At 34.0% G+C, this 12500-nt stretch overlaps 1 protein-coding gene across 1 annotated transcript in view; it reads left to right on the plus strand.

Moving 5' to 3' along the window:
* Positions 1-5472, plus strand: part of LOC106867234 (metabotropic glutamate receptor 3) — a 136591-nt gene extending 131119 nt beyond the window's left edge. The window contains exons 4-5 of the mRNA XM_089348975.1: positions 371-991; positions 1773-5472. Of these exons, the coding sequence (XP_089205101.1) occupies positions 371-991; positions 1773-2869 (1718 nt within the window). The 3' untranslated portion in view covers positions 2870-5472. The remainder of the gene's footprint in view (positions 1-370; positions 992-1772) is intronic.
* Positions 5473-12500: the final 7028 nt, after the last annotated feature.

Raw genomic sequence — 12500 nt, forward strand, 5'->3', positions numbered from 1 at the left:
GTGTACGTGTGTGTGTACGATGTATATAAAAGATACGGAAAGAGAAATAAGAGAATATGAAGCAGTGTAAACAGAAACTGGTACGTTATTTTAACGTTTCTGGGAATAGTACGCTAGTTGTACTTTCCGAATTTGGCGCAGTGGTTGGAGTGTAAAACCAGGTGGATATTTTACTTAACTAAGAGAAATTTCTTGAGCGTAGTGATCGAGTCCACGATCATCTAACGATTTCCGTTTCCTTACATCACTACCGTATTTAGTGTCAACATTTCACTCAAGTATTCACTTCTCGTTAATCCAACATTTTATGTTGATAAAAAGAACTTCTTTTGGTCATAAGTGTAATATTTTTGATTTTCTTTTCGTTTAGGGATAACATGGATAGCAAGTGAGGCATGGGCAGGACGTGGCGAATTTCTGACCTTACCACCACACATTATGCAAGGTATAATAGGTGTTACATTAAATTCACAGACTCTCAAACGGCCGGACGAATACCCGGTGAAAATTCATCCCAGACGTAACAAATGGTTGTTGCCTTTCCTCTGCCAACAATACAACATTGCAGCTGATTGTTCTTTGAAAAAGTTACAAAATATTTCAGACTTCCCTCATAATTTAACTTCATTTCATGATTGCTTCCCAGTTTCATTAAATTTCATCTGGACTTATATGTTCGACGCAATTTATACGATTGCCAAAGGATTACACAATCTTTTAGAAGTAAAAAAATGTGAAAACAAATCGGTGCCTACTATCAACTATTCAGAACTTCTTCAGAATTACAAAGACATTCGCTTTCAAGGTTTTTCTGCTGTCCCCATCCAATTTGACCGTTATGGACAAGAAGTGAACGCTCGTTATGATATAATAACTTTACAGTTCAATGAATCAATCAAAAAGTTAGAATATATCAATATTGGAAGCTGGCAGCAAATTAACAGTGACACGTCGTTGACCATTAATCCTTCAGACATTCATTGGAATAAAGGTATATTTACTCTTTAAATTTCCTTTCCATAGAATATCAAATACATCGGATGCATATGTTTTAAAGTTTGTTAAACATTTGAAAATATATATATTACCAGAAAGTAAAGATTCATCATCGTTATGAAAGAATCTAATTAGTCCAAACAGTAGCCATCATCTCATATTTAACTAATAGAATTAAGAAGTTGATTAATAATGTTGCTTTTACTTATTTTCTAATATATCTTTCTGACATCGATTTGTTGATTAAAAATAAGCGCCATGCGAAGAATAATTTATCGAAGACAAGCGACTGTTGTCTAATATCTATTTAATATTAAACTATTCTGAAATTGAAGAGAAATATTAATTTTGCTGGAATGAAATAAATGTCAATGAAACCAATACAAAGTCCATCTCGTCAATATAAATGGAATGATAGTTAGCCAGAGACTGGCTGATTTTAAATAAAATGTACCATTAAATAACGTTGATAGATTTTACTCGAAAATAAAAATCATTCATTATTTTTATAGCAATTTCTATAAAATACTGCTGTTTATGCAAGGTAAAGAGAGATATTTGTGCTGAAATGTCGTATCAGCTATTTTATTTTCCATTCCATCCATGAAAAGTTTCATTCACAGCATCTGTATTTTATTACAATTAACACAAAACTAAAAGTAATGAAATTAAATTTCGTGACAAAAACATTTTTAAAACTATGTGTATTGAGACTATCATAAATCCTATATATTGGAACCAATGCTGTGAATGTTATATGCATTGATTCATTTCAGGAGTAAAGCCGATGTCAAGATGTTCAGTTCCTTGTGGAAAAGGCTATAAACGCAAAATCGGATCACAGTCATGTTGTTGGGTTTGTGAAAAATGTCCTCCTGGCTGGGTTTCAACGAGTAATATTTCATATAAATGCTTACAATGTGAATATTTGAAACACCCTAATGATGATAACAGTGAGTGTGTTGATGATAAACGTACATGGTTCTCCTATGATTCCCCTGGTGGGATTATTATAATCTTACTTTGTAGTGTTGGAGAATTGTTTAGTGTAACGCTTTTACTTCTTTTCTCAAAGCATAGAAACCATCATTTGTATATTGGAATGTCATTCAAATTTTTATCCTTTCTGGTTGCAACTTTTGGATTTCTTTTACCTTTTACTTTCTTACAGCGACACTTAGATATTATTTGTCATAGTAATATTATATGTTTACAATTATTTTATGCTCTACATTTATCTCTCATGTTTTACAGCGTCGGTACAATCCGTCACTATGTTGGACATTTAAATAGACTTTTTAAAAATATTCCACTAAAAGGCAAGAATAAAAAAGATAAATCCAATGAAATGAATCATATAACATTTAATACAGACACTAAGTGCTGCAGTTTAAATTGCATAAATATGGGAAGTTTTGTTTTTATTCTCACTATTCTACTACGAATTTCTCCATTAGCATTTAATGGACTACAAATGCCTGCGCAAGTAGTTATCAAAAAAGTTTCAACAAATAATATTTTTCTTTACTGTAGATCAAAAGATTGGGATTTTTACTTCGCCTTGCTTTATGAGGCCATAATGCTTTGTTTGATTCTATTGTTCTCAAACAAAAGTCGGAATTCTACTAGCAACAATGATATTTACCAAAATGGATCAACTATTTACGACAATGATAAAATAATATATTACGAAGCTTTCCTCATTGCTTTAGTGTGTTTTACTTTTACCCCATTCGAACGCTTTGAAAGTAAACCACGGATAGCTACTATACTTCAATCGACAGCAGTAATAATTATACAATATATCTTTGTTGCCTCTACTTACGGTACAAAACTGTACGTCATCTACAGAGAACGAAACAAAAGAAAATAGCTGAACTGTATATAAAATAAGTGTTCGTGCATAGACAGAAAGATTTCCGAAGTTTTGAAACCTATTAATTTGTGCTTTCATAATGGACTGACAAAGAATTCGGATTTTGTTAGGTTGTTGCTTAATTTTGAATCTTGCTTTTGTCAATGTATAAACATTGTTTTCAAGAACTGGAAAGTAGTTTCAGTCGATATAATCATAAAATCATAAAATCAAAGCAGTGATAAGTGTCATTGTAGTGCTAGAGTAATAGTAGATTGGATTAAAATGCTATAGTTGAAATATATATCGAATTATAATATTGGCGCTGAAAAATATTAACTTAGTGATGGTGTTACAAAAGATAACACCATAGTTGCAGAAAGTAAAGTATTAGAAAAGTTAGCGCAATAATGTCAAATTAGATCAGATATTTATTTATTGGAAATGTTTTGTTTTTGTTGATTTTCCTGATAGAAAGACTTAGGCCCATTTGCTTGACAAAGTGAGAGGATCGAACAAACAAAAAGTATGAATAATTATAAAACTTTATATTGTTGTAAATAATGCAATCAAACAAATTAGTAACGTTTCAAATTTATGTTAACCAAGAAGGAGCTGAAAAAATTATGGGTGTTACCAGCTACTCTAGTAAAGGTCTTTAAACAAAATAGATTGAAGATCTATAGAAACGCATGTGATGAGATATATTGTATTTGGCTTGAATTTACCGCCAGCAAAAGTCAAGTCCAAAGATAAATATAAAGGGACCAAAAATTACTTAATATATTCCACATAATATTAAGATGCTTCAGACATCATATAGATGGTTATATAGTAAATGGGCTACTTTCCTTGTACCGTTTCAATTAAATAATGACATTCACTTAGTAAAAACAATATTATTCTTCAATAAATTCAAACTACTCTATTTCTTCAATACAAATGTATGAATTTAAGCTGATAATGAATTTATTATTCTAATAAAATAAAAACGGTGAATAGGTACTTTTCCTTTTATGCTTTTTCTTTTACTTCAAATCTCGGTTTTTACTTTGATTCATCTAAGATTGTTAGTATACGCAAAAGTAATATATAATAGGGTTTATTCAATCCATGATATCCCTAAACGTCAGCAAAAGTCGGACTATGCTATGTCGAAAGATTAAGCAATAAGAAATATCAAAATTACACGTTGAAGTCACGACTCCCAACTTTTCTTTTGCAAATATACTAAAGGAAATATCATAACCCATAACCATTATCTATCTATCTATCTATCTATCTATCTATCTATTTCTGCCTGTCTGTCTATCTATCTATCTATCTATCTATCTATCTATCTATCTATCTATCTATCTATCTATCTATCTGTCTGTCTGTCTGTCTGTCTGTCTGTCTATATGTCTGTCTGTCTGTCTGTCTCTCTCTCTCTCTCTGTATATGTGTGTGTGTATAAATATGTGTGTACATATGTATATATACTTATATGTGTGAGTGAGTGTGTGTGTATAAGTGCGTGTGCGTGTTGCGTGTGAGTGTGTGAGAGTGTGTGTGCGTGTGTATGTGAATGTGTGTGTGTGCGTGTACATGTGTGTGTGTGTTAAGTTTTACTAACAATTCAGTTAAAATTATGAGTTTTCTCGTTATAACCGTTTGTCTTGTTAAATGAACCAGTCTAAATTATAAAAGCTACAGATAAATTTTTCATAAACAGACACTAAAACACCCGATAATGTAAAGAAGCTGAATAAAGAAATAAAATTCATCTTTACAAGTTTATTACTATTGCTGAAGTAGAGACATATGTTTAACACCTAAATTGGAAAATATCACCTAATTGGAAAAAGTGAGATTCTACAGCAGAAGAGTGTCGTTGTTATTAACTAGTGCAGGAATTTACATATGTAAAATAACGAGTTGGCAATCACACCTTAGTAAAATCATCTAAGCAATTATTAGACAACAACCCCCTCTAGGAGTGTTTAAAATGTAATAAAAATAAACCGTAAGTGGGAAAACTCTAATAAGATCAATTTATCAAAAGTTAAAAATAATATCGTCAAAGTAGATTAGAGTTTATCTGGTCTTTAAAACCAACTAGTGAACGCGATGAGCATCTTTCAGTATTATTAAACTTCTTTAGCGGATCATATTCTACTCATTTAATGCTTGACAGACAACCTTTCCTCTTATCTATATAAAATAAGATTTTATTGCAATGAAGTGATATGGATGATGGAGATCGACCTTGTAGAATGTTATAGAATGTTGTAGATCAACACAAAAAGCACCAAATACTTCCTCAAATCATATTCCGCTTTCTTGAAAAGTGAAACATTAAATAATGGGTTCCCATGTACACTATGTCTAAATAAAGACAGAGCGGCTATGGACAGAACCACTTCTTGGTCAAAACTGAACTGGAGATAATCAACAACAACCACAATATAACATTACTATTTGTACTTTAAATTGTTAATATCGAAATGAAATGGTTACAGCAAAAATGTGTTTACATCGTGTACATTTTATCAATGGAAAGAAACAATATTTTAAACAAATACATTCCAGATGTTGCAAAGTGATGAAATTAATTTGATTTAATAAAATACATATTACATTTTCTTTGTACTGTTATCGATTGTACCTTCTAATGCAAATTTATGTGGTTTAAAGTTATTATTTTTTCTTAACTTATAAATTGCCAAGAGTTAATTACAGAAATCTGTTAAAGAGGTCACATGTTAATTTAAAATTCTGTTTTCAAATACTAATTTATCATATACTAATTTATGAAATACTTATATATCATGTAAGCAATTTTTAGACTAATGAGGAAACCTATCATCATAATTCGGATAATGAGAAATTGAAATTAATTAGCACTTCAAATAGAAACTGTAATTGTCAGCTTATGGTTAGCCTTCAAAATCGTTAGAGCATCGGGGAAAATGCCTTGCCGTATTTGTTCCAACTCATTACATTCTGAGTTCAAATACCATCGCAACTAACTTTGGTTTTGATCTATTCTGGGTAAATAAACAGTGAAGTGTTGGATTTTGATGGTCTTATGCCAAAACCAGAAAGAATTACACATCGGATGTTTTACGGTGAAAATTAAGCTCCTGGCAAATAATTGCAACAGTGACATGATTTCAAGCACATTTACTATATTCTAATAATGGCCTTGGAAATGAGCCGAACTTCACAAACTTTTCATGAAGTCACTGGGGATGACAAGTTGGCAGATATTTTAACATAGATATTTTAGCATAGAAATGTGTGATATTTTAACATAGAAATATGTGATATAAATAACTGGTTTTCAGTTGTATGTAAGATTGTTGAGTGGGCAATGTATTGGACTACACCAATACCAACAGAAAGTTGCATCAACTGGAAACTAAGGTGTTATAATATGTTTCGGTACATAATTTTATTCAACGCAGGTTGGGAATAGAAACCATACGCTTTCTTAAAGCCTGTAACTTTTTGTTCTCAACAAATTCTCTCGGCTATTTTGTCTCCATAGAAATTAACAAGTAGCATAAATTTCAGAGAATCAATGGCACAATAATAAATTCTTATTGAAATAATCCACATAAATGTTTTTAATTTGTCTATATCCCCCTGCCTAGAGTGTTATGTACGAGAATAAGGATGCTGTAAATGATTATTGCAAAATCAAACATAATCCTCGAATTAGGAAAGAGTGGAGGAATGTTAAAAATAGACGGGGGTGGGGGAAAGAGCAAAAAAAGGTACCAGCGAAAGATCGGGGCTTGTGGGGTCGGAGCGTGGCCTGATCATCACTTCATTTGTATTGTCCCTGTATTGTTAATTTCATTCGATTTTTTAATATTTTAATTAATTTTTAAAAGTTACATTTTATGTAAAATCATATCAATTTACTGATCCCATCAGTTGTTTTGTTCATTTCTATGTTTAGCTCCCGGTGGGCAATAAAGAAATTGGCATTTCGTCTGCCGTTACGTTCTGGGTTCAAATTCCGCCGAAGTCGACTTTGCCTTTCATCTTTTCGGGATCGATAAATTAAGTACCAGTTACGTACTGGGGTCGAGGTAATCGACTTATTCCCTTTTTCTGTCCTTGTTTGTCCCCTCTATGTTTAGCCCCTTGTGGGCAATAATAAAATAAGAAATGTTAGCACGCCGGGCTAAATGCTTAGCGGCATTTCGTCTGTCTTTACGTTCTGAGTTCAACTACTGCCGAGATAGACTTTGCCTTCCATCCTTTCGGGGTCGATAAATTAAGTACCAGTTGCGTACTAGGGTCGATCTAATTGACTGGCCCCCTGCCCCAAAATTTCGGGCCTTGTGTCTAGAGTAGAAAAGAATATGTCAATGGGATTAATTATCAACTATTGAGTCGTCAGATAAATACGTTCGTTTTTCCTATTTTTTTAAAAATCCTTATTTTTTTTCAACAACTTTAACAAATCAGTCAATCTATATAATAATCTGTTTTTTCGATCGCCCGTTATACTTTAGTTAGTTAGAGAGGTGGAGTAAGTGAGAGGTGGAGTAAGTGAGAGGTGGAGTAAGTGAGAGGTGGAGTAAGTGAGAGGTAGAGTAAAGTGAGAGAGGGAGAGGGAGAAATGTGAGCAGAAAAGAAAGAAGAGAGGAGTATACCCTAAGGCGAAATGTATCACATGGTTAGTTGAATGGAGAGGCGAAGAACGGCAGAAAAAGACGGTGAGAAGAAGTTGGGAGAGAGAAGTGTTATTGACGTGCTGTAGGGTTCGGAGGGAAAGGCGAAGAGAAAGAGAGAAATGTTAAAGACATGGAGAAGGGAGTTACATGGTTAAAAAGTTTTTTTTTGAAGAGGTAGAGAGAAAGAGAGAAGTATAAAGTGCCTAGCAGAGGGAAATTTTAAAATCATATAATATATGATTGTGACTGGAAGTGAAATAACTTAGCAAAATAAAAACAAAAATCAACCTTTCTTTCTTAAATAGTTTCTCTTAATTCTTTTCGACCTGTGGAATTTCCACAGGTCCCCCTGGTAATATATATTCTCCTTAATGCTAAGGTTCCACTAGTTTTTATGCCTTGACCTGGAGAAGTCAACCAGTGGATTGGTGCTGGTTCTCGTGGATTCGATTTCCATTGAACTTAACAGGTCGGCCGCAATGCAGAGAATCTAAGGATTCGAATTCTCCCTCCTTGATGCATGAAAATCATTTCTGTGCAGTTTTTTTAAGTAGCAGCAACTTCGCCGTACAAAGCACAACTGTTTCGTGTAGTTTTGGCAACTTTGGATCCTTCAGAAAAAGCAATGAGAAGCAGGTATCGAAAAGGCCTATGTTTTTCTACTTAATACTCCTTCGTCATATGTTTGAAAAGAGGTAATAAGATTTCAAAAACGTTAAACAAAAGTTGTAGAAGAAAAATAGAGCTACAAAACACCCTGAAACACTGCCATAAAAAAGAACTTCGGGGTAATTCAAATAACATTGGAAAGAACGAACGGGTATATTTGATAAGCCATTCATTAATCGTTCAATTTGAATCTCAAGAGTTCGTACGTCTTGAATTGAATTATTTTCACCTTCTCAAATGTTGGTGATATACCTATATAATGCCGTATTCCAAATATATAAGAAAATTTTATTCTAGAAGAACAATCTCAATGTCATGAAATCTCAACAATAAAGTGGTAATTTAATAGTGCAAGAATCTGAAAGCAAAGAAACAGAGCATTTTCTTTCAGAACTCATTTCCAATGTCATTTTGTTTTAGAATTATTCACATTTTTCTGGTAATTTAGCATTGTATGATAGTTAATGCATCGAATTATAGAATAAAGTGCACAGCGTTGGTATTGACACTTTTATATACTAGATCTTAATTATCGATTTGAGTGTGCAAAAGAAATGAAAGTTTAGAAGTAATTTGCTACTATTAGACCAAAAAACTGTGACCAGCAGGCAAATTTAATGGCAACTCCGTGAGCTGTGGTAAAATTTAGTTACTAAATGAAGCCGTTTTATTTTCATTCCTACTCTAACCTAAATGATCATCGCATAATAGAGAATTGAATGTGTCGTAGAATGTCTTTTGATAAATCATATATATATATATATATATATATATATATATATATATATATATATATATATATATTACGGAGATGCACTTGCATAGCAAGTGACCTGATCTGAGATCGTGTGCTGGAACGAAAACAATTGCAGCGTGGAACGTGTTTATAAGCCATTTAAAATAACACACAAAATCCGTTAGATTCACTTCAACATTTAAATTTAATTTGTCAAAATATTTTCGTCGCTTTGAGACCGCGACCTGTTCACTGACAAAATTCTGTGCTGCATCTGAGAAAGTAATAGACGTGTTTGTGTGTGTGTGTGTGTGCATATGTATGTACATGTGAATGTATGTTTATGTACTGATATGTGCGTCAGTTCAAGTTGTATACATGACAGTTACTTTGTTGAAGGTTGTATATACGCACATATATACATATGCATATACACATATGTAAACACGCACACACATATATATGTGTGTGTGCCTTTGCCTCTCTCACCATCGTCTAACGGTGAATTGATACAACGTCTTAGATACATATATGTACATATATAACCTTACTTATACATATATAAACAAGTATACACAATCATATTGACACTCACACACGCTCACAAATATACATATCTCAAAGTATACACGCATATACGCTTAACCATCACTACTCCTATACATATATACACACACACACACATACACACATACAAATATACAACTATGTATGACATTAATACTAATACAAGCATAACGGTTAAAATTCAAATATGCATTTTTTTTTCCATAAACATACCACATAGATGTATCTACACACACTCATATCTACACATACTCATACGCCCATGCATGCACACACTCATAGTCACATACACAACGCACAACACATACACACATGTGCACACACACATACATCTACACACACGCACACACATATCAAACTATATACGCTCATACGGTTATATATAATAACATATATGTATGTATTATGCATCTCAACATGTATGTATGGAAAGGAATTCCACGTGTAAAAGAGAAAGAAGGGTGACTATAGAGGTGTACTCCCGTGTGGAATCTGGATGTTACCCCACTCGGATTTACGGTTGAGAGAGGGTTTGTACTCCTGTACTCCTGTATACAGACAGCTTCAGTGACCTGTCTCAGCATTGCATCAGTAGGATGTCTGGACAAGATGTTTAATTTAAGGCTCCCTAAGGAGCCCTTGTGGCAGTCTACAGCATCCTGATAGAAGATGGAGTTAGGTTTCTTTTCAATGTAGTTGTCCAGGTGTTCTTTGAACCTATCATTGATACTCCTAGAAGTCTCACCAATGTATGACTCTGGGTTGGTCGCGCAAGCTCCTTCTTGGCACTTAATTTGGTATACAGTGTTCTTGGTTTTGCAGTTCACGTGTGGGTTTGTAGAACATACTGCACAATTATTTTCACAGATGATTCTATCAAACGGATATGATTTACATAACTCAGATTTGATAGTCCTACCTGTCTTTTCTACAACTTTGATCTTAAGGCCAGTTGCGTGCAGGATTTTCTTGAATGCCTTACTTAATATGCTCTTCGGTGTAGCATCAGCAAACATCACACTGTGAAACTTCTTGTTATCATACCAAGTGTCGGTCTTATTTCTTTTGTTGGCGTCCCTCTCTAACCTATTCCAGAACTTGTTGCGGTATAGGGGGCATGTACCGTTTTCATCATCTCTTAGGATGCGTACGAATTTTGTTTTTTGTTTTTGCTCCATTGTATACCCATTTTGACAAATTAAATTTAAATGTTGAAGTGAATCTAACGGATTTTGTGTGTTATTTTAAATGGCTTATAAACACCTTCCACGCTGCAATTATTATATATATATATATATTCTTTTATTTGTTTCAGCCATTTTGACTGCGGCCATGCTGGTATACTGCATTCTAGTCGAAGAAATAGACCCCAGGACTTATTCTTTGTAAGCCTGGTACTTATTCTATGTTCTCTCTCTCTCTCTCTCTCTCTCTTGTCGAAGCGCTACGTTACAGACATGTAAACAAACCAACATCAGCCGATCGTCAAGCGATGGTGGTGGACAACCAACACCGATACACACCCACAAATTTATGCATATATATAAATATATATATATACAAGACGGGCTTCTTTCCAGTTTCCGTCTACGAATTCCAGTCAAAAGGGTTTGGTCTGCCTGAGGCTATAGTAGAAAACACTTGTCCAATGTGCCACGCAGTGAGACTGAACCCGCAACCATGTGGTTGGGAAGCAAGCTTCTTACCACACAACCACGTCTGCACCTATATCTATCTATCTATCTATCTATCTATCTATCTATCTATCTATCTATCTATCTATCTATCTATCTATCTATGCGATGGTTTTTGGTAAGAACTTTACAATGACTGTGCAATGACTAAAGAAAATAGTCTAATATTGGGGCATATAAGCCCCCGATGTAAGTTGGTGTAGTGGTAACACACTTGACGCAAAGACAAAAGCTGTGGGTTCGAGTACCACGCGTACGACAACCTTACTTTTTTCTGCTGAGGGCTTATATGCCCCAATATTAAACTATTTTCTTTAGTAATTGCACAGTGATCGCTCATAAGCTTTAAGTTTATAAAATATTATTATTATTATTGATTGAGAGAGTAGTGCATGTCACCAAAGTAACACTGGGGTAAAATATACGAAGCCCAGTATACCCATCATGACTACCCGTCTGATAAGAGTACACCAGGCTGGTGGTATCATAGCAAGATAAATAGCGCATGACCTTGCAGGTGGGGCAAAGTCAGAATTTTCTTCAAGTCGAGTAACCCATCCTGCTCAAAAGGTCCCTGAATAAGGGTTGTTCAAGGATGTTGAACGAAATACCCATGTTTCCAAAAGTGAATTATTCAAACCCCAAAGAATTCCTCTCAACACAAGGCTATGATGCTCCCCCCACTACTTCTGCTCGTGATCAGAGATACACATGCCATCAGCCACTGCCTGGTACTGCATCAGGGCAGTATTATTATTATTATTATTATTATTATTATTATTATTATTATTATTATTATTATTATTATTGTGATTATATATATATATATATATATATATATATATATATATATATATATATATATATATAGGTATGATGAGGGGACACGCAGGCACAAATACGCACACTTAGTCTTATGCATACATACACACACACACACACACACATACACACACACATATATATATATACGACGGGATTCTTTTCAGTTTCCGTCTACTAAATCCACTCACAAAACTTTGGTCGGCTCGAGGCTATAGTAGAAGACACTTACCCAAGGAGCCATACAGTGGGACTGAACCCAGAAATATGTGGTTGAGAAGCAAACTTCTTACTAAACAGCCACAGAGAGACGCACGCGTGCGCGCACACACACACACACACACACACACACGCACACGTGCACACACACACACACACACGCACACACTTATCTGGATTAGATGTGCTAAGTAGTGATTGAGGTAAAGATAAACTTGTTAGCTCTTGACATATATCTGAAAGATATTTGAACCCGTAAGAAGGCTATT

This window comes from Octopus bimaculoides, chromosome 3 (assembly GCF_046866305.1).
Source record: "Octopus bimaculoides isolate indiv1 chromosome 3, ASM4686630v1, whole genome shotgun sequence".
NCBI lineage: Eukaryota > Metazoa > Mollusca > Cephalopoda > Octopoda > Octopodidae > Octopus > Octopus bimaculoides.